This window comes from Oncorhynchus tshawytscha, linkage group LG25, assembly GCF_018296145.1.
Source record: "Oncorhynchus tshawytscha isolate Ot180627B linkage group LG25, Otsh_v2.0, whole genome shotgun sequence".
Lineage (NCBI taxonomy): Eukaryota > Metazoa > Chordata > Actinopteri > Salmoniformes > Salmonidae > Oncorhynchus > Oncorhynchus tshawytscha.
Genome location: NC_056453.1, coordinates 28,183,240 through 28,206,409, shown reverse-complemented (window position 1 = coordinate 28,206,409; position 23,170 = coordinate 28,183,240). Strand labels below are relative to the sequence as shown.

The window sequence follows — 23,170 nt, the reverse complement described above, 5'->3', positions numbered from 1 at the left end:
TGCCGTCTGGGATTGATTAGTTCTGCCTAGTTTATACGCCATCAAACAGCGCTCAAATCAATGTTTTGAAAATGTTCTGCTAGTATCCTGGAGGTTGCCCAACGGCAAAGGCAATCAAACTACATTTAATTACAGTAACTAACTATGGACTATTAAAGCGACATAAGAAGACATACCTGATAATGTTATTTAAAAAAAAAATGTGTTCAAACTTGGGGTGGGGGTCACTTTCAAAACAATGATTGACATGAAATTATAGCTTGGTCGGTCAGTTACAGTGACAGCGACTATGTGTTCCATGACCAGTCTACATTCGTGGCTCAGTCCTCTGATTCGGGGAGGTAAATTTAATCAAGTCTGGAGCCTTTTCACCTGCAAACCTAGAGGATTGATCTACCTAACGGATACACGTCGTTTCACAATAGTAAAGGTGCTGTAACTCGCTCTCTATTGGTGCTAGTTACACCGCAGACCTTTACTTCTGATTACTGTCCTCATCTAATATTTAAGGAATGTTTCTAGGGATCTGTTACTGACAAACATGCTAGCATTGTAGTAACCAAAGATGAAGTGGATATCGTAGAGAAACTGATCCTGTTGTTAGAATCTGATAGGCAATGGGGTCTTGTTTTTGTTGTAGGAAATGTACTCTCAAACGGTCAATCCAAATGTATAAAGGCACATATATTCAGATGACAGTCACACTGTGAGCATTTGTGCATATATTTCACCTAATATGTTAATGTCCTTCAGGACCCTTCCAGCTCCACTGTGGAATTCAACTCTCGTAATAAGAAATACAGAAGTCTGGAGAGGTCTTTCAAGAGAAGATTAAGGGCCATATACCAGAGGTTCTCCGGAGGCCCAGACAATACAACGGTAAAGTTGTGCCTGATGTTTTGGCAAAGGTGTCTAAACAACTAGCACTGGTTTAATAAAGTAGTCATTTTACTGACAAACAGCTGTCTCTCCAGATCCAGGGGCTTAACCACGTGTACTTCATGGAGGGGGATGGCATCTATAGAATGGACACCAGGCAGGGTAAGCACAATTTTCTGGACAGACCTTTCCCTAATCACACCACTTTCTACTACTGTCCAGAGCTGAAGAGAGGTAAATTACATTAAACAATGTAAGGTGTGGGTTTGTGACTGACTGGCTGCAGGTGACCCAGAGCCAGAAAAGGTGTTGTGTCTGGACTCCGTGGGGAAGGGAGATTGGAGCCTCCAGAGGTTGCGTCTCTCCCCCAGTGAGCATGCCCTGGCAGCCACAGTGAAGACCCCCCACAGAGAGGAGGCCAGGTGTGTCCTGGTCAAGCTAGGAGACAGAGAACCTACCCTGGACCCACCTCAACCTCTACTCACCATTGACAAGGTTTTCAGCATCGGTGAGAGAGAGGGTTAATAACATGGAGATAAACAATGTAGTGTTATACTGTGCCTTCGGAAACTTTTCAGCCTTATTATAAAATGTATTAAATATATATTTTCCTCAAATCTACATACCCCATAATGACAAAGCAAAATCAGGTTTAGAAATTATTGAAAATTTATTCAAAAATAAAAAAGTGAAATATTACATTTACATAAGTATTCAGACCCTTTACTCAGTACTTTGTCTAAGCACCTTAGGCAGCAATTACAGCCGTGATTCTTCTTGGTTTATGACGCTACACGCTTGGTACACCTGTATTTGGGGAGTTTCTCCCATTCTTCTCTGCAGATCCTCAAGCTCTGTCAGGTTGGATGTGGAGCTTTGCGGCACAGCTATTTTCAGGTCTTTCCAGAGATGTTAGATCAGGTTCAAGGCCGGGCTCTGGCTGGGCCACTCAAGGACATTGAGACTTGTCCCTAAGCCACTTTTGCATTGTCTTGGCTGTGTGCTTATTGTTGTAGTCCTGTTGGAAGGTGAACCTTCGCCACAATCTGAGGTCCTGAGTGCTCTGGAGTAGGTTTTCATCAAGGATCTCTCTGTACTTTGCTCCGTTCATCTTTGCCTCGATCCTGAGGAGTCTCCCAATCCCTGCCATTGAAAAACATCCCCACAGCATGATGCTGCCACCACCATGCTTCACCGTAGGGATGGTGCCAGGTTTCTTCTAGACGTGACGCTTGGCATTCAGGCCAAAGAGTTCAATCTTGGTTTCATCAGACCAGAGATTCTTGTTTCTCATCATCTGAGAGTCTTTAGGTGCCTTCTGGCAAACTCCAAGCGGGTTGTCATGTGCCTTTTAATGAGTGGCTTGGTCTGGTCACTCTACCATAAAGGCCTGATTGGTGGAGTGTTGCAGAAATGATTGTCCTTCTGGAAGGTTCTCCCATCACCACAGAGGAACTCTGGAGTTCTGTCAGACTGACCGTCGGGTTCTTAGTCACCTCCCTGACCAAGGCTCTTCTCCCCCGATTGCTCAGTTTAGTCAGGCGGCCAGCTCAAGGAAGAGTCTTGGTGGTTCCAAACTTGTTCCATTTAATAATGATGGAGGCCACTGTATTCTTGGGTACCTTCAAAGCTGCAGAAATGTTTTGGTACCCTTCCCCAGATCTGTGCCACAGACAATTCCTTCGACCTCATGGCTTGGTTTTTGCTCTGACATGCACTGTCAACTGTGGGATCTTATATAGACAGGTGTGTGCCTTTCCAACTCATGTCCAATCAATTGAATTTACCACTGGTGGACTCTAATCAAGTTGTAGAAACAATTCAAGGATGATCAATGGAAACAGGATGCACCTGGGCAGAATTGTGAGTCTCATAGCAAAGGGGCAGAATACTTATGTAAATAAGCTATTTCTGTTTTTTTATTGGTAATACATTTACAAACCTTTCTAAAAACCTGTTTTTGCTTTGTCATTATGGTTATTGTGTGTAGATTGCTGAGGATTTTTATTTTTTATTAATCCATTTTAGAATAAGGCTGTAACTTAACAAAATGTGGAAAAGTCAAGGGGTCTGAATACTTTCCAAAGGCACTGTGTTTAGTATGGACTCTTCTACACAGAAAATAAGGTGTGTGTGTGTGTGTGTATAGAATGGGCTACAGATGACATCCTATTCTACAGCAGTCAGCAGAAACTCCAGTGTCACCATGTGTTCCGTCTGGACCTGACTGCCACTGGGACCAGAAGCACCCTGGTCTACCAGGAACAGCAGCCTGAGTAAGACTAACACACACCTCCCTTTGTCACACCTGTGTGTGTGTGCATCATGTACTGTAATGTTTGGAAGAGGCCATGTTAGGACACGAGCCATTAAAACACAGAGAACATGTGTTAAAGTGCTCTGTTTTCTTAAGTTTTCTTTTGTCCACAGTGTGTTTGTTGAGGTGAGTCTCTCCAGAGACCGGAGGCTGGTGCTTGTTAACTGCAGCAGTAAGAGGAGCTCTGAGGTGTGGGTGATTGACAGTGCCAAGCCCCTTATGGAGCCCACCCTGGTCCAGGCCCGCCTCCCTGAGCTGCTGTACCATGTAGAGCACTCCCACGGCCAGCTGTACATCTTGGCCAACACTGGACCTGGACAAGAGTACCAGGTAGCCTAGTGCCTCAGACAACCCCATATACATTGATAGAGTACCAGGTAGCCTACTGCCTCAGACAACCCCATATATATTGATAGAGTACCAGGCAGTAGGCTCCCCATATATATTGATAGAGTACCAGGTAGCCTACTGCCTCAGACAACCCCATATACATTGATAGAGTACCAGGTAGCTTACTGCCTCAGACAACACCATAAACATTGAAGGAAAAATATTCTCTATGGACAAACCAGTGGATCTGCATTCAAACAAACAGCAACCACAGTTGCACACTGTGTTTGTGTGTGTACATGATGTGATAAATGCATGTGTTATCAATACAATATATGATTCTATTCTATGCTGTCCCAGGTGTTGAGGGCACCTCTCTCATCCCCCTCCATCAAACACTGGGTCCCAGTGTGTAGCCCTGGTCCTGGGACAGCTGTAAAGGACATGGAGGTGCTCCAGGACCACTGTGTGTTGGCCACCAAGGACCCCTTAGGCCTGCTAGCACTCCAGGTGGTCCCACTATCTCAGCCAGCAACCACATCCACCCTGCAGGTGACAGAAAGAGCTATATGAAGACATCTCTCTTATTTGATTTGTATCATTTTTATTCCACAGTTTTAAAATACATAAAATGTTACACCAGACAGAGGATACAAGTCAAGAGACTTGTTTCCATTGTGGTCCTTTAACAGGCTACTCTATTTCTCCTCCTGCTAAGGCAGTTGATTATCATTCTGATGGCCATGACTATGTTTAACACTGCACTGCCTAGCCAGGTGTACTGGTAGTATACTGTACCATGAAAGCTAGGCCTCAAACTAATACTGAAATTCCGGCAAAGCCATGCAACGACCTCTAACTTCCTTCATACTGCACGCATAGACATAAAAATGACATCCACAACTTAATTTCTAGAATCTAGCAGTATCCCTTTAACCAGAACTGTCCTCCCTCTCTCAGCTGCCACCGTGGGCATGTGCCATAGAGACCAAGAGGGCTGGGCTGACGGACAGTGGCTGGTTGGAGTTCCTCCTGTCGTCTCCAGTCCACCCCCCTGTCCTGTACCGCTACTCCCCCAGGGAGTACAGGCTCCTCTTACAGGAGGACACAGAGGAACACAGAACCCCCCAGGAGTATCAAACCACCCGACTAGAGGCCCCCAGCCAGGTAGACTGGATCCGAATCGTACACACACACACTCAGAGAGGAAAGCCTCAAGAATACAATGCCGAAATGATGGGTGTGGACTCTATTTTGGTATTCCACTGATGACCTACCAGTCTGCAGTAAGGGTTCACCATAGGCTCATGAAACACCATAGTCTAGGAGCTCACACACACGTTACATTCCCTCACACACAAGCACAGTTTTTTTCCCGAAAACAGTATGTAATATTTTGTGTGTGTATAGTGATTACTACACTCTCTCTCTCTCGGCCTGTAGGACGGTACCATGGTGCCACTGACTCTCTTCCACAGACCTATGTTGGAGAAGCTGAGGGGTGCTCCATTGCTGGTGCATGTGTATGGGGCCTATGGCATGGACCTTAACATGGACTTCAGCCCAGACAGAAGACTGCTGCTTGAGGATGGCTGGGCTCTGGCCTACTGCCATGTCAGGTAGCGCTACAACTCCCAAAAACTGTTCCTACAGGATAAAGTCTGTTTTTGTGGGTGGCTATATTAATTGTTAGTGCTCTCATTGTAATGTTTTCTGTAGAACATATAGTAACAGTCAGAAATGTGGACACACCTACTCATTCAAGGGTTTTTCTTTATTTTTACTATTTTCTGCATTGTAGAATAATAGTGAAGACATAAACTATGAAATAACACCTATGGAATCATGTCGTAACTAAAAAAGGTGTTAAACAAATCAAAATATATTTTATATTTGAGATTCTTCAAAGTAGCCACCCTTTGCCTTGATGACAGCTTTGCACACTCTTGGCATTCTCTCAACCAGCTTCATGAGGTAGTCACCTGGAATGCATTTCAATTAACAGGCTGCCTTGTTAAAAGTTAATTTGTGGAATTTCTTTCCTTAATGCGTTTGAGCCAATCAGTTGTGTTGTGACGGTAGGGGTGGTATACAGAAGATAGCCATATGTGGTAAAAGACCAAGACATTATGGCAAAAAGAGCTCAAATAAGCAAAGAGAAACGACAGTCCATCATTACTTTAAGACATGAAGGTCAGTCAATCTGGCAAATTTCAAGAACTTTGAAAGTTTCTTCATGTGCAGTTGAAAAAACCATCAAGCGCTATGATAAAACTGTCTCTCATGAGGACCGCCACAGGAAAGGAAATACCAGAGTTACCTCTGCTTCAGAGAATACGTTCTTTAGAATTACCAGCCTCAGAAATCGGCAACTGCACCTCACAGAGTTCAATTAACAGACACATTTCAACATCAACTGTTCAGGGGAGACGTTGTTAATCAGGCCTTCATGGTCTAATTGCTGCAAAGAAACCACTAAAGGACACCAGGAAGAAGAATAGACTTGCTTGGGCCAAGAAACACGAGCAATGGACATTAGACCGGTGGAAATCTGTCCTTTGGACAGAGTCCAAATTTGACATTTTTGGTTCCAACCTCTGTCTTTGTGAGATGCAGAGTAGGTGAATTGATGATCTTCACATGTGTGGTTCCCACCATGAAGCATGGAGGAGGAGGTGTGATGGTGCTTTGCTGGTGAGACTGTCAGTGATTTATTTAGAATTCAAGGCACACTAAACCAGCATGGCTACCACAGCATTCTGCAGCAAATATGCCATCCCATCTGGTTTGAGCTTATTGGGACTATCATTTGTTTTTCAACAGGACAATGTCCCAAAACACACCTATAGGCTGTGTAAGGGCTATTTGACCAAGGAGAGTGATGGAGTGCTGCACCAGAGGACTTGGCCTCCACAATCACTTTACCTCAACCCAATTAAGATGGTTTGGGATGAGTTGGATTTGCAGAGTGAAGGAAAAGCAGCCAACAAGTGCTCAGCATATGTGGGAACTCCTTCAAGACTCATGAAGCTGTTTGAGTGAATGCCAAGTGTGCAAAGCTGTCATCAAGGCAAAGGGTGGCTACTTTGAAGAATCTAAAATATATTTTTTGGTCATTACATGATTCCATATATGTTATTTCATAGTTTTGATGTCTTCACTATTATTCTACAATGTAGAAAATAGTTCAAATGAAGAAAAACCCTTGATTGAGTAGGTGTGTCCAAACTTTACTGGTACTGTATATTATTATCTGTCTTGTAAAAAAAGGAGTTTGCAGCACTTCTGAATGTTTTACCACTCAGACTACATGTGTGGTTGTAGGGGTGGAGGTGAGCGTGGCCTGGGCTGGCATAGACAGGGTCGTATGGAGGGCAAACCAAGAGGAGTGGAGGACCTGGCTGCCTGTATCCAAAGGCTCTATGACCTGGGGGTGTCGAGACCCTCTCTGACCGCCCTCACCGCTCGCAGCGCTGGGGCCGTACTGGTGGGGGCGCTCTGCAACCTACACCCCCACCTCATACGAGCTGTCACACTACAGGTAAAACCTACCTGCAGCCTTCAAAAACACACACACACACATTTCCACCCCTATTTTCTCTGCTCTCTCAGGCCTGAATCTTTACTTGTCAAACATGTGTGTAACTTAACTTTCCGTGCAAATACCCCATTGAAATACAGTGGCGACCCGTAATTCAGGGCAGGTGGGGTAGAGCCGGTGGGGTTTTGAGCCCCACATTTTGAGTAGAAATTAATTAATTAATTAATTAAATGTTATATATATATATATATATATATATATATATAGATATATATATATATAGATATATACAGTTGAAGTCGGAAGTTTACATACACCTTAGCAAAGTATATTTAAACTCAGTTTTTTACAATTCCTGACATTTAATCCTAGTAAAAATTCCCTGTCTTAGGTCAGTTAGAATCACCACTTTATTTTAAGAATGTTAAATGTCAGTATAATAGTAAAGGGAATTATTTCTTTCAGCTTTTATTTCTTTCAACACATTCCCAGTGAGTCAGAAGTTTACATACACTCAATTAGTATTTGGTAGCATTGCCTTTAAATTGTTTAACTTGGGTCAAACATTTCAGGGAGCCTTCCACAAGCTTCCCACAATAAGTTGGGTGAATTTTGGCCCATTCCTCCTGACAGAGCTGGTGTAACTGAATCAGGTTTGTAGGCCTCCTTGCTCGCACACACTTTTTCAGTTCTGCACACATATTTTCTATGGGATTAAGGTCAGGGCTTTGTGATGGCCTCTCTAATACCTTGACTTTGTTGTCCTTAAGCCATTTTGCCACAACTTTGGAAGTATGCTTGGGGTCATTGTCTATTTGGAAGACCCATGTGCGACCAAGCTTTAACTTCCTGACTGATGTCTTGATGTCTTGATGTCTTGCTTCAATATATCCACATAATTTTCCTCCCTCATGATGTCATCTATTTTGTGAAGTGCACCAGTCCCTCCTGCAGCAAAGCACCCCACAACATGATGCTGCCACCCCCGTGCTTCATGGTTGGTATGGTGATCTTTGGCTTGCAAGCCTCCCCTTTTTCCTCCAAACATAACGCTGGTCATTATGGCCAATCAGTACTATTTTTGTTTCATCAGACCAGAGGACATTTCTCTAAAAAGTACAATCTTTGTCCCCATGTGCAGTTGCAAACTGTAGTCTGGCTTTTTTATGACGGATTTGGAGCAGTGGCTTCTTCCTTGCTGAGCGGCCTTTCAGGTTATGTCGATATAGGACTTGTTTTACTGTGGATATAGATACTTTTGTACCTGTTTCCTCCAGTATCTTCACAAGGTCCTTTTCTGTTGTTCTGGGAATGATTTGCTCTTTTCACACCAAAGTACTTTCATCTCTAGGAACGCTTCTCCTTCCTGAGCAGTATGCGTACTATTGTTTGTACAGATGAACGTGGTACCTTCAGGCGTTTGGAAATTGCTCCCAAGGATGAACCAGACTTGTGGAGGTCTACAATGTTTTTTCTGAGGTCTTGGCTGATTTATTTTGAATTTCCCACGATGTCAAGCAAAGAGGCACTGAGTTTGATGGTAGGCCTTGAAATACATCCACGGGTCCACCTCCAATTGACTCAAATAATGTGAATTAGCCTTTCAGGAGCTTCTAAAGCCATGACACAATTTTCTGGAATTTTTCAAGCTGTTTAAAGGCACAGTCAACTTAGTGTATGTAAATGTCTGACCCACTGCAATTGCGATACAGTGAATTATAAGTGAAATAATCTGTCTGTAAACAATTGTTGGAAAAATTACTTGTGTCATGCACAGAGTAGATGTCCTAACCGACTTGCCAAAACTATAGTTTTTTAACAAGAAATGTGTGGAGTGGTTGAAAAACAAGTTTTAATGACTCCAACCTAAGTGTATGTAAACTTCCGACTTCAACTGTATGTATATATATTTTAATATCATTTTTGGGGGGACTTGCCTGTTTTGCCTGTGTCACAGTTTGCAAATAATGTAAAAAATATATATATGCACTACCGTTCAGAATTTTGGGGTCACTTAGAAATGTCCTTGTTTTTGAAAGAAAGGCACATTTACTGTCCATTAAAAAAATATCAAATAATCAGAAATACAGTGTAGACATTGTTAATGTTGTAAATGGCTCAGAATGGCCAGAAACAAAGACCTTTCTTCTTAAACTCGTCAGTCTATTCTTGTTCAGAGAAATGAAGGCTATTCAGTGTGAGAAATTGCCAAGAAACTGAAGATCTCGCACAAAGCTGTGTACTACTCCCTTCACAGAACAGCGCAAACGGTCTTTAACCAGAATAGAAAGAGGAGTGGGAGGCCCCAGTGCACAACTGAGCAAGAGGACAAGTACATTAGTGTCTAGTTTGAGAAACAGACGCATCACAAGTCCTCAACTGGCAGCTTCATTAAATAATACCCACAAAACACCAGTCTCAACGTCAACAGTGAAGAGGCGACTCAGAGATGCTGGCCTTCTAGGCAGAGTTGCAAAGAAAAGCCATATCTCAGACTGGCCAATAAAAATAAAAGATTAAGATGGGAAAAAGAACACAGACACTGAACAGAAGAACTCTGTCTAGAAGGCTAGCATCTCGGAGTCGCCTAGTGGTTAGAGCAATGGGCCAGTAACCGAAAGGTTGCTGGATCGAGTCCCTGAGCTGACAAGTTAAAAATCTGTTGATCTGCCCCTGAACAAGACAGTTAACCCACTGTTCCCCAGGAGGCCGTCATTGTTAAAAATAATTTGTTCTTAACTGACTTGCCTAGTTAAATAAAGGATAAAAATAGTTCAAGTTACAGTATGGCCACATATCTTGAGTAAGGATTAGGCCTTCACCCTCACAAGTAACTTGTTCTCTTCGATCTCCAGGCACCTTTCCTTGATGTGCTGGGCACTATGCAGGAGCCCAGTCTGCCCCTGACGCTGGAGGAGAGGGGGGAATGGGGGGACCCCCTGTCAGACTCCTGCCAAAGGGACACTATCGCCTCCTACTGCCCCTGTCATAACATTACACCTCAGGTTTGCTTATAAACCTTACTGTACACAGCACAAAACCATAAAATAATATGCAAACATTGCCTAAACAACTTTTAAACTCTGTGCTTTTTCTCTTTGGGGTTTTAGGCTGCGTATCGGTATAGCAGTTTGTGACAACTGCTGAGATAAAAAGGGCTTCATAATATAAATTAGTGGTTTCGTATGTGTGTATTCCACAGCACTACCCCTCCATGCTGCTCACAGCCTACATAGAAGACAACAGAGTGCCTGTAGCCGGAGTACACAAGTACGAGGAGAGACTTCAGGAAGCAATTCACTCCCACCTCAATGGTCACCCTGTATCTGGTGAGTAGATGGACATGAAACAGTTCCTCTACCTAAAGCACATTCCAATGAAGGCTCATTATCCCAGAATTGTCCATAGTTTTGTTCTTCCTGAAGAGCAGCAGTGTGGTCAGATTCATGTCCCACTAGAGGAGTGTGTGTTCCTCAGGAGACTGCTGTAATAGATCATTGCTAGAAGTGTAGGAGTTTATTTCAAGTACAGAGCAGAAGTCACCTTGTAGCACAGCAGCTGTATGTGAGTCAGCAAATCATACTGATTCCCACAGTGAGGGACTTACTCTAGCTCTTTACCCGCTCCTTAATAATCTCACATCAGGCCTTTATTGGCATGGGAAACATATGTTAACATTGCCAAAGCAAGTGAAGTAGATGATAAACATGTGAAATAAATAAATGAATAGTAAACATTACACTCACAGAATTTCCAAAGTCATATGTCTATATACAGTGTTGTAACGGTGTGCAAATAGTTAACGTGCAAAAGGGAAAATAAATAGACATAAATGTGGGTTGTGGTTGTACATCTTTCTCTCAACCACACACTGTCTCCTACTCTGTTGCTCACTCACACATTCACTCGGTCTAATTTTCTGTCACTCACAGACATACACACACTTGTGTGCACAGGCAGAGAGGGTCTCTCACTAATCTCTACCGCTCTCCTCTGTCATTGATAAAGTGCTGATCGCACACCCACAGCCGGGTTCATTAGCATGTTTATGAGATAGTGTATCAGCAGGAGAGATAAGGAACAATACACTGGGCTCTGGCAAGGTCAGGAGGAGGCTTGTGAAACACAGCACATTGAGGAGAGAGGGAGGGAGGACAAGAGGGAGGTAGGGAGCCTAGGAGAGCAGTAGTCAGATTAGAGAGAAATGACTGAGGACTTTTCAGAATTAGAGCTCCTCTTGTTTCCTTTGCTCTTCTCATCAAGCTGTGATCACAGGAGGAAACACTACAGAACACAACCAGACACTCACTACATTATAGGGGAAACATCTATTGCTGTTGTACCCAGCCTAAAAGATCTTCGCTACTATTGATTAAATTACCATTTTGCTACTAGAGGGACTGGATATTGTTGCGCCTGACTGCAGCCACTGATGGCACATTCCGATCAGAACCCTTCATCCCTAATGACAACCTCTGATGTGGTCATGTTGACAGAGATCGGCCACTTGTATTGGACATGATGAACCATGCTGAATTGTTTGCTAATTTGTTGTGTGTGTGTTGTCATCTCTGTATCCAGAATCTGAGCCCACACCCAGTGTCATTCTGGACCTTCAACCGGGAGCAGACCACTTTGGCCCAGGGGACTTTGAACTGTCTCTGACTGAGGTATCTATGGGTTCTCTCATGATATCCCTTCTTTTATAGAGTCCACGACAATATGAACTGATCAATCTCTGACCCATAGACCATCTGAGTGGCACCCTATTCCATATATAGTGCATGAGTTAGTGTAGATTTATGAACAATACAATCATAAACACTGTAATAAGCCTCACTAACCTGCCAACCAAGGTTGTGGAGTTCTAAAACATGTTGATATGGACTCAGGTAAGAGGATTACACTATTATACACTGCTGTTCTCAGGCTGACCTGACAGCCCACTCCTGTCTCTCTCCCTCCCCCACTCAGAGTGCTCGACAGCTGGCCTTTCTCCACACAGAGCTGGGCCTGAACCAGCAGAAGACCAAAAACAGGCGGAAGTAGGAGAACTCATCAGAGCCATATAGAGATACATGTGTGGTTGACCCATGGGGGATTGAGTAAAATAAAATAAACATTTTGGGGGTACGAACTCAAAATATAAAGATTAAAAAAATGTTTTACTGAGTTACAGTTCATATTAGTAAATTGAAATGAATTAATTAGGCCCTAATCTATGGATTTCACATGACTGGGAATACAGATATGCATCTGTTGGTCACAGATACATTTAAAAAATTAGGGGGTATATCAGAAAACCAGTCAGTACCCACCATTTGCCTCATGCAGCGTGACACATCGTCTTCGTATAGAGTTGATCAGGCTGTTGATTTTGGCCTGTGGAATGTTGTCCCCCTCTTCAGTGGCTGTGAGAAGTTGCTGGATATTGTCAGGAACTGGAACATGCTGTCGTACACGTCGATCCAGAGCGTCCCAAACTTGCTCAATGGGTGACATGTCTGGTGAGTATGCAGGCCATGGAAGAACTGGGCCATTTTCAGTTTCCAGGAATTGTGTACAGATCCTTGCAACATTGGCCTGTGCATAATCATGCTGAAACATGTGATGGCGGAGGATGAATGGCACAAAAATGGGCCTCAGGATCTCGTCACTGTATCCTTGTGCATTCAAAATGCAATTGTGTTCATTGTCTGTAGCTTATGCCTGCCCATACCATAACCCCACCATGGGGCACTTTGTTCACAACGATGACATCAGCAAACTGCTCACCCACAAAAAAGCCATAACGATGTCTGCCATCTACCTGGTACAGTTAAAACCAAGATTTATCCGTGAAGAGCACACTTCACCAGTAAGCCAGTGGCCATCAACGGTGAGCATTTGCCCACTGAAGTCGGTTACAGACCCTTGTGAGGACGAGGAGCATGCAGATGAGCTTCCCTAAGACGATTTCTGAAAGTTTGCAGGAATTCTTTGGTTGTGCAAACCCACAGTTTTATCAGCTGTTCACACTGCAAAATTTTCTAAAATGATGTTGGTGGCTTATGGTAGAGAAATTAACATTTAAACACTCTGGTGGACATTCATGCAGTCAGCATGCCAATTGCATGCTTCCTCAACTTGAGACATCTGTGGCGTTGTGTAACAAAAGCCTTTTATTGTCCCCAGCACAAGGTGCATCTGTATAATGATCATGGTGTTTAATCAGCTTCTTGATATGCCACACCTGTCATGTGGATGGATTATCTTGGCAAAAGAGAAATGCTCACTAACAGGGATTTAAACAAATTTGTGCCCAACATTGTGGAGAAATAAGCTTTTTGTACATATGGAACATTTCTGGGATCTTTTAACACTTTATATGTTGCGTTTATATTTTTGTTCAGTATACTTTAAAATGACTAAAACCAAATCAAAACAGTGTAGTAATGATAACAGACCTACATTTATACAGTTTCTGGACTGTGTCCAACTCACTAATAATCACACAAATTAAAATACCCCAAAAAATGGATAGAGGACTATCTTTTGCTCATTTTGACAGTGAGGAAATAACACATTTTCAATGCAGCACCCGGACCTCGTGAAGACCGAATGTGGCCCCCGGGGACAAATGAGTGACACCCCTGATCTGCAGTATGACAGTCGTGACATTAGAGGGGTGAGAACTGCAAGTAAGTTGTTTCATCTGCATATTTGTGGTGAGAAGAGAATGACATTTGGAAAATGAATGCCGTTTTTAATGAGAACAAATAAACTTTTTGAACAAACAGTCAACTTATTTGAACATACACTGACTCAATCACAGCCAGTCTCATCATAACACATTTGATTGTCGAGGACATGGTGATTTCTCCTCCCACTCTGAGGCTGCAGTACTCAGCACTTATACAGAATGTCCAAGACTCCCAGGTAGCAGGCCTTCTCTGAGACAAAACACTGGGAGGCGTGGCCAGGGTTGAACCGCATGTGGGTGGAGTACTCAAGTAGCAGCCCCTCCCCTCGCGCCGTGGCAATTGAAGATTTAATCACCGGCATCCCATAGTTTTCCTGCTTGGTACTCATATGAAGTGTTAGCTGCTCCGGCAACTCTGTTATGGCCGAGAGGTTTATAACAGAGTCCGCTCCAAAGTTGAGCACCACGAGGAAGGCCTTGTCCAAGCCGTCTATCTCCCTCAGAAAGGCAAAGACATCCGCATCGCTCCAGATGTAGCACATCCAACCCCGATGGAGAGGCAGCTGGGCCTGTCGCAGGAGACTCAGGGCCCGGTACTGAGACAGAACCGACCCGCTGTCTTTCTGCTGAGCCTGGAGAGGGCATGGAGAATAGAACAGAGAATTGATTGTATCAATCCGTTGACAGTGAATTACTATACAGACAACCTCATAATACTGTTCTTTTCAGTCCCACCAGGTTTTCATGATACTGTATTTGTGTGTAAAACTGCTTGATTTTGCTGCAGCAATTCTGACATTTTGCATGGTGATATGCAATGATTTTGTCCAATTTGTCGCGAAAATGCGCTGACGAGGGGAAAGGTTTGTTGATGTGTGGCTTGATTGAACCATACCATGCAGTAAATGTGCAATGATTAGTTGAAATTGCGAGGCCTCTTTTTGTACTGCGGTAATGGGTCATTTTTATGAGACGATATTGTGACGATTTGCCTGTTTAAGGCAGAAATGGTGCAGTGATTGGTCAAATTAGCATGACCTTTCATAATAGGGGTGGCAGGTAGCCTAGCGGTTAAGAGCGTTGGGCCAGTAACCAAAGGTTTGTTGGTTCGAATCCCTGAGCCAACTAGGTGAAACATATGTCTGTGCCCTTAAGGCACTTACCTCTAACTACTTCTGTAAGTCGCTCTGGATAAGAGCGTCTGCTAAATCAACGTTCCCAAACTCGGTTCCCCCAGGTGCACGTTTTGGTTTTTGCCCTAGCACTACACAGCTGATTCAAATCATCAAAGCTTGTTGATGAGTTGGTTTCTTGAATGAGCTGTGTAAGAGCTAGGGCAAAAACCGAAAGCTGAGGCCCCAGGACCGACTTTGGGAAACCCTGTGCTAAATGACTAAAATATAAAATGGTAATAATATGCAGGGAATTGTTGATTTTACACGGAACACGGAATCCTGGCGAGACTGTTGTTTCAATGTTCCACTGCGCTCATGACTGTTTTACTCAGAAGTATAACCCAGATCTCATCACTAAAAGAGGAGTGTACTCTACCTCCACATTAACTGTTGTGTGGTGTGGGTGCAAAGGCAGCCAGGTATGATTGGCATCACTGAAGCCAGAATTCGGCCCATCACTCCACTGCATGGGGGACCTCTGAGGGTCACGACTGGCATTCTACAGTATGGGACAGGCACATGTGTCAGCATTAGAGTCCTGGATGTTGACTGTTGTACAAGCAGGCCCAGAACAGGTTGAGTGCTGATCCTACTGTAGACCAAGGGCTTGTTCAATAAATTGTTCAACTGTTACAGAATGTTCAGATATAAATATATTGTGTAGAAAGAGCTACAATGGTCTGTCATGTAGAATATGGAATCATGTCAGCCATGAAATTTCTATCAACGTTCAAAACATTTGACTTCAGTGGATGCATTCTAGGTTCGGTACACTTACAGGGTTAAACTTTCCAAAGGGGTCCTGGATCTCGTCAATGGTCACATTGATGTTCATCATGCCTATCTCCTCTCCATAGTAAGTGGTGGGTGTGCCGGGCAGGGTGAGCAGTAGCATGTTGATCACTTTAATGTACTCCTGGCCAACACTGGATGAGATACGAGGTTTATCGTGGTTCCCAACCTAAAGACAGAATGGAACCATTCCTCAGGGGGAAATGCTGTTTTTGATGTGCAATTCTTATCAATACAGCTTTGTATCTGCTATCTCAATGTTACACTGCATTTTTACATGTCTGATGTTGACAAGTTCTGTTTTTCTAACCACTTACCACCCAGTTTGGCCATTTCCCTACTGGCATGTTGGCCATCCACAGATTGACCAGGCCTTGAGCCCCAGTTCCAGTCAGATTAGTTGGCAGGTCCATCAGATAGAAGTTGAAAGGGAAGTCGCTCTCTTTAACGTAGGGTGTCCCATAGTACATCATGGTCTTGTCAGTCTCCTCATAGTCATAGGACTCAGCTACCATAAACCTATTAGGACAATACAAATTGAAATATACCGCTAACTTCAAGGTGAGTCAGAATATGAAAAATCTGTAGCACTTGATATTAAGTTTCCATTATACCTAGGTAGTACAATGTACAACATGTTTATAACAATGTTACTGGAGTAATAACAGCAGTATTACACATGTATAAAGGGTTACTGACAAATTATGGAAGGTGAAATGGATAGTGGGATACCTGTATCGGCCTGGCTCTCTACTGTAGACGTCCATTTCTCCCCTCCAGGCCTGCAGGATATCATGCAGCCCTAACTGAGTGGTGGTGTAGTCATGGTGGAGCTCAAACTCTGTGTCAATTGTATCCTGAAATGGGTGAGAGAGGGGAAGAAAGAGGAAAACCAGGGCCAGAGGGGGGAGAGAGAAGACGGGAGAGATGGTATCAGTGGAGGTTACTTCCTCCACAATCCTTCTCTAGTTACTGTGCTACCGCTGAGGCTTGGTGTAATTGTGCCGAATGAGGAAAATAACGGTGACTCTCAAATCCAGAGAAATATGCTCCTAGTAATCCCTTCCCTGTGAGAACGTAGCCTATCAGAAAGCCTGGCCTCTCGTTCTCTCCAGGGGAAAGTTCATTCCCCTTTGCTGAACAATCTGGTAGCCTGTTATAGTATGCCCATGCTATTACTCTGTGATGAAGTAATGTTGTTAGGCGTCACTTTACATTAAAACATACTCATTTTGTCAGGCCTTTGAGTGCCTTCCTTAGACTTGTTCTCTGTATCTAATTCACAAGAGGGATTAGGGGGAAAATCTGGAACAGCCTATCCCACGATCAGAGGTATATGGGCTGAAATGAGGCTTACAGGATCTTGTTGTGGGTCCACTTGGGGCTCATCCCTCAGGTGCTTGGCCTCTAGGATGTGCTTCACAGCGTCCATACGGAACCCATCCACTCCCTTCTCCAGCCAGAAACGAAGGATCTCCTGAAGAGAGAGATGAACGGAAGCAGTTATACAGGGCCTATGGCTTTTAAAATCACATAGAAAATCTGCAGCGTGAAGAAAGCAGGGCTCAGTTTTTTTTATTCACATTTCCTGATATTTAATCCTAGAAAAATTCCCTGTCTTAGGTCAGTTAAAATAAAGTAGTGATCCTAAGAATATGAAATGTCAGAATAATAGTAGAGAGAATGATTTAGTTCAGCTTTTATTTCTTTCATCACATTCCCAGTGGGTCAGAAGTTTACATACACTCAATTAGTATTTGGTAGCATTGCCTTTAAATTGTTTAACTTAGGTCAAATGTTTCGGGTAGCCTTCCACAAGCTTCCCACAATAAATTGGGTGAATTTTGGCCCATTCCTCCTGACAGAGCTGGTGTAACGGAGTCAGGTTTGTAGGCCTCCTTGCTTGCACATGCTTTTTCATTTCTGCCCACAAATGTTCTATAGGATTTAGGTCAGGGCTTTGTGATGGCCACTCCAATACCTTGACTTTGTTGTCCTTAAGCCATTTTGCCACAACTTTGGAAGTTTGCTTGGGGTCATTGTCCATTTGGAAGACCCATTTGCGACCAAGCTTTAACTTCCTGACTGATGTCTTGCTTCAATATATCCATATAATTTTCCTCCCTCATGATGCCATCTATTTTGTGAAGTTCACCTGGCCCTCCTGCAGCAAAGTACCCCCACAACATGATGCTGCCACCCCCGTACTTCACGGTTGGGATGGTGTTTTCTTCGGCTTGCAAGCCTCCCCCTTTTTCCTCCAAAAATAACGATGGTCATTATGGCCAAACAGTTCTATTTTTGTTTCATCAGACCAGAGGACATTTCTCCAAAAAGTATGATCTTTGTCCCCATGTACAGTTGCAAACCGTAGTTTGCAACTGTACATGGCAGTTTTGGAGCAGTGGCTTCTTCCTTGCTGAGCGGCCTTTCAGGTTATGTCGATATAGGACTCATTTTACTGTGGATATAGATACTTTGTACCTGTTTCCTCCAACATCTTCACAAGGTCCTTTACTGTTCTGGGATTGATTTGCACTTTCCGCACCAAAGTACATTCATCTCTAAGAGACAGAACGCATCTCCTTCCTGAGCGGTATGACGGCTGCGTGGGTGCATGGTGTTTATACTATTGTTTGTACAGATGAACGTGATACCTTCAGGCATTTGGAAATTGCTCCCAAGGATGAACCAGACAATTTTTCTTCTGAGGTCTTGGCTGATTTCTTTTGATTTTCCCATGATGTCAAGCAAAGAGGCACTGAGTGTGAAGGAAGGCCTTGAAATACCTCCAATTGACTCAAATTATGTCAATTAGCCTATCAGAAGCTTCTAAATCCATGACATAACTTTCTGGAATTTTCCAAGCTGTTGAAAGGCATAGTCAACTTAGTGTATGTAAACTTCTGACCCACTGGAATTGTGATACAGTAAATTATAATTGAAATAATCTGTCTGTAAACAATTGTTGGAAAAATTACTTGTCATGCACAAAGTAGATGTCCTAACCAACTTGCCAAAACTATAGTTTGTTAACAAGAAATTTGTGGAGAGGTTGAAAAACAAGTTTTAGTGACTCCAACATAAGTGTATGTACATTTCCGACTTCAAGTGTATATACTGAACAAAAAATATAAATGCAACATGTAAAGTGTTGTTCCCATGTTTCATGAGTTGAAATAAAACACAGCAGAAATTGTGCAAACTCACATCAATGTTCGTGAGCATTTCTCCTTTTCCAAGATAATCCATCCACCTGACAGGTGTGGCATATGAAGAAGCTGATTAAACAGCATGATCATTACACTTGTGCACCTTGTGCTGGGACAATAAAAGGTCACTCAAATGTGCAGTTTTGTCACAACACAATGCCACAGATGTTTCAAGTTTTGAGGAAGCATGCAATTGGCATGCTGACTGCAGGAATGTCCACCAGAGCTGTTGCCAGAGAATTTAATATTTATTTCTATACCATAAGCAGCCTCTCCAATACCGTTTTAGAGAATTTAGCAGTATGTCCAACCAGCCTTACAAATGCAGACCACATAAATACAACCACACTAGCCCAGGACCTCCACATCTGGCATCTTCACCTGCTGGATCATCTGAGACCAGTCAGCTGATGAAACTGTGGGTCTGCACAACCAAAGAATTTCTGAAACCCATCTCAGGGAAGCTCATCTGCATTCTCGTTATACTCACCAGGGTCTTGACCTGACTGCAGTTCTGCATCATAACCAACTTCAGTGGGCAAATGCTCACCTTCTATGGCCACTGGCACGCTGGAGAAGTGTGCTCTTCAAGGATTAATTACGGTTTCAACTGTACCGGGCAAATGGGAGACAGTATGTATGGCATTTATTTCAATTGACTAATTTACATATAATTTCCATATATGAACTGTAACTCAGTAAAAATCTTTGAAATTGTTGCATGTTGCATTTATATTTTTCTTCAGTGTACATATGATAGTTATTTCAACATGAATGTATTGATTGTAACTCATTGTAACTCATGTCCAGTATAATGTCTGCTTGTTTTCATAACTAAGGTCCACAGATGTCACTTGACACACCTAGTCACTCATCAATAGATAAAACACAGGTATACACTGGTTATACATGGTCCGTGTCCTGCACTTTGGGCTCTCTGACTGTCTCCAGTTGTAAAAACCATAGTAACTACTCAGAGATAATGAGTAACCTGGCCACTAAAGCAGAGGATAAAACATCAATCAATAACCACAGCAAATGTAACAACACATTGGTAAAGGCTGCTGAGATCCCAGGTTTTTATACTTGCATAGGTGACCATAGAAGATGGCCTGGATTATTTTCTCTCGGGTAAACCTTACTATGCCAGCTAACTGAGTATAAAGGCTTCTCTGTGACATGAGAGGGACACCAGACTCCCTCTTCCTCCAGCCTAGGTAGACTCAAGTGAGAAGAGACTAGAGGGGGTGAATGGGGCTGAAAACAACTCCTCTCTGTTTCTCATTCACACAGCATGTCAATCATCGCCTAAAACAGGGCTAGGCCACTCTCACTCTCATTCATCACTCAGCCCCTCTCACTCTTTATCATTCCTTTGGATACTGGGTCTTATAGCTAGGAAATAAATAATGTATATAGCATGATAAATTTATAATTCTTTGATGAAAGAGATTCTTTTGTATACTTTTTGCCAGTAGTTCTGAAAGTAGCGCTCATGAGCCAAAAGTGGTCCCCGAAATTTGCGTACTACGTCACATATGTGCAGATACGTGCACCGTGTCATTGCTCTCACTCTGCTGTTTGTGTCTTGCTAGCTGTCACTTAAATGGCAAGGGGCTGAAGCTCATTGTCTACAACTGGAATTGTTTGGGTTCTAGGGCTGGCTAATTGAGGTAACACAGTAATTGTGCTCATAGATTATGCATGTATAAACTACACAGACACATCCAGCCCAAAGCGAGAGGTTTCAAAAATACTTACTAGTCGCCAAAGTTCAGAACATGTCTTTAGATCGGCCACATATTGTGTGTGTGTGCATGAGTAATATCTTACAGTCATCTCTCTCCGAACATGTGGGTTGCGGAAGTTGAGGTCGGGTTGCTCCTTGAGGAACTGGTGGTAGTAACACTGCTGCCTCTCCTCAACATACGTCCAGGAGGAGTTCCCAAACACACTCACCTGGGTCGAAGACACACACACACAGGGGAGTACAGTTATTTGGTTAATACTCTGTTCTGGTCATCCCTCTACAAATAGAACTTAAATAATAATAATCAATGACAGAGTGAAAATGATCCTCACCCAGTTGTTGGGGGCGTGGGTAGTATTGCAGTTGGCCCAGATATAGTAGTCTTTGTACTGTGCATGTCCACTACTGCTGAGGTTGAACCACTGGTGCGTGTCACTGGTATGGTTAGGGATAAAATCCATGATCAGCTTCAACCCTGGGGGAAGAGAGGTCAAAGGTGACACTTAGGAGAGCAGTGGAAAATAAGTGAGGAATTGTACTACTATTACAGTTATTAAAAATTATGTATTGTGTCCAAATTGCTCACCTTTGTCATGCATGGCAGCGAGGAGGTCATCAAAGTCTTGCATGGAGCCAAAGAGTGGATCGATGTCTCTAAAGTCTTCCACATCATAGCCAAAGTCTTTCATGGGAGACTTGTAGAACGGACTGATCCAGATGGCCTTGATGTTCAGGTACTGAAAGTGATCCAGTTTATCCAAGATGCCTGAACATAAGGTGCAGCTATGTTAATCAACAGTGGCTAAACTAAATGTCCGTGCATGAACCTTAGAACTCTGACACACATCATTCTTAGCTTTCTGAAATTTGACACTAACTATCTATATAGTTATTGTGCAATATTCAAGGTTTGGCTTGAACCATTAACTCTCTAGCTAAGGGGGAAAGCCAATATATTTTGATGTATTTTAAACTATTTAACAAGTCAAATTCTTATTTACAATGACGGCCTACACCGGCCAAACACGGACGACGCTAGGCCAATTGTGCGCCGCCCTACGAGACTCCCAATCACGGCCGGTTGTTATACAGCCTGGATTCGAACCAGGGTGTCTGTGGTGATGCCTCTAGCACGGAGATGCAGTGCCTTAGACCGCTGCGCCACTCAGGAGCCCAATATCTACTGTACCATAAAGGACCAGACCTCTTAGCTGGAGCTGTGGTAGTTCTAATAGAGGAAGGCTACAGTAAGAGTATTGGGCCTGTAACGGGTTTGTTGCTCAGGATGTTATGTATCCTTGATTACGGGAAATATGAGGGGATGTTTGGAGACTGATGTTAATGACCACCTAATGTAAGCCTGTAAAACAAGTGATGCGTAAAACAAGTGCAATTCAAGGCAGGAACAACAATCCTCTGACTTCAATACCCGGTGGTAATGACTCCATGAAAGCACTCATTATGCTCTTAAATAGACTCATCAAATAGAATGGTGTAGCCATAGGCCTAGTAATATGCACCATAATTCATAGGAGTTGGATAGTGCTCACGGTGCTAACCAAAGTTTTATGAATTAGGAATGAATACGAACACCAAGTAGGCTACAAGAAAATATACTAATCTAAATAATTAGGAATATACTACCTTTGAGGTCTCCGATACCATCGCTGTCTGAGTCCTTGAAGGAACGTGGGTATATCTGGTACACAGGAGACGACTGCCACCAGCTGAGGCAACGGGGCGACATAACGATCACCGTGATGGTCAGTGCGACCAGCGCCAAGGTGCACACAATGGTCAGCCAGAACAGGATCTCCCGGGGCAGTCGGTAGCGAGCTTGGACTGAATATAAAAGCAGGACCTCTTTAGGCATGCCCGCGTAAGGTTTGATTTGGGTATAAGTATCCTCCTCTCTGCCCGGGGACATCTTGACCGTCGAAGTCCTGTTCTCTTCGTCTCCACCAACAGCATCCTCTGTCTCATCATCCTCATGGAAGCCCGTGTTTTGGATGCACTCCCCCAGTTCCATACTGCTACCGTTGGCTGTACCGGAGCTCATGTCTAGGAACATGCACCCGTCTACTTCTAAATCCTTTGCTGAGATTAACTGACTCCTTGTAATCATTCGTTCAAACAACACTCTATAAAAGGTAGCACTAGTCACAGGGTCCATAGTACAACTCCCCCGGAATGTGGGAAATTGGAGAGTTGTAAACGTGTGGTCAGAGATTATCCTCTTGCTCTATTTGTTGGTTTGAAGGCAATGGGCTTGAATACATCGAGTTAACTTTAAGACTGAATGCAGCCACATTTCCCTAGAATCAGAAGATTAGAATTGTGAGTGATAGATCTTTAGATTATGATTTATGTGCAATTTCTTCTGGCACAACTGTACTATAAACACTATGACAAAACAGATGTCCTTCATATAAAGTCACAATTTTATCAGTTTGATAACAGGACAACCCAAAATCCCAACACTAAATTGTGTG

At 43.2% G+C, this 23,170-nt stretch overlaps 2 protein-coding genes across 2 annotated transcripts; one reads left to right on the top strand and one right to left on the bottom strand.

The window, feature by feature from the left end:
• Positions 1-45: 45 nt before the first annotated feature.
• Positions 46-12,294, top strand: prepl (prolyl endopeptidase like). Its single transcript, XM_024388208.2, has 14 exons — positions 46-430; positions 754-879; positions 975-1,041; positions 1,166-1,387; positions 3,029-3,155; positions 3,310-3,526; positions 3,887-4,078; positions 4,487-4,693; positions 4,970-5,145; positions 6,851-7,067; positions 9,923-10,072; positions 10,270-10,396; positions 11,649-11,737; positions 12,042-12,294. Exons 1-14 carry the CDS (start codon positions 290-292, stop codon positions 12,114-12,116), a joined length of 2,133 nt encoding a protein of 710 aa, XP_024243976.1. The 5' UTR covers positions 46-289; the 3' UTR covers positions 12,117-12,294.
• A 1,501-nt stretch (positions 12,295-13,795) lies between these two features.
• On the bottom strand, positions 13,796-22,808 carry slc3a1 (solute carrier family 3 member 1). The gene is made up of 10 exons (XM_024388207.2): positions 22,323-22,808; positions 21,265-21,444; positions 21,011-21,153; positions 20,762-20,887; positions 17,074-17,193; positions 16,449-16,573; positions 16,034-16,235; positions 15,703-15,885; positions 15,301-15,423; positions 13,796-14,381 (listed from the first exon to the last, which is right to left on the bottom strand). Exons 1-10 carry the CDS (start codon positions 22,801-22,803, stop codon positions 13,953-13,955), a joined length of 2,112 nt encoding a protein of 703 aa, XP_024243975.1. The 5' UTR covers positions 22,804-22,808; the 3' UTR covers positions 13,796-13,952.
• Positions 22,809-23,170: the final 362 nt, after the last annotated feature.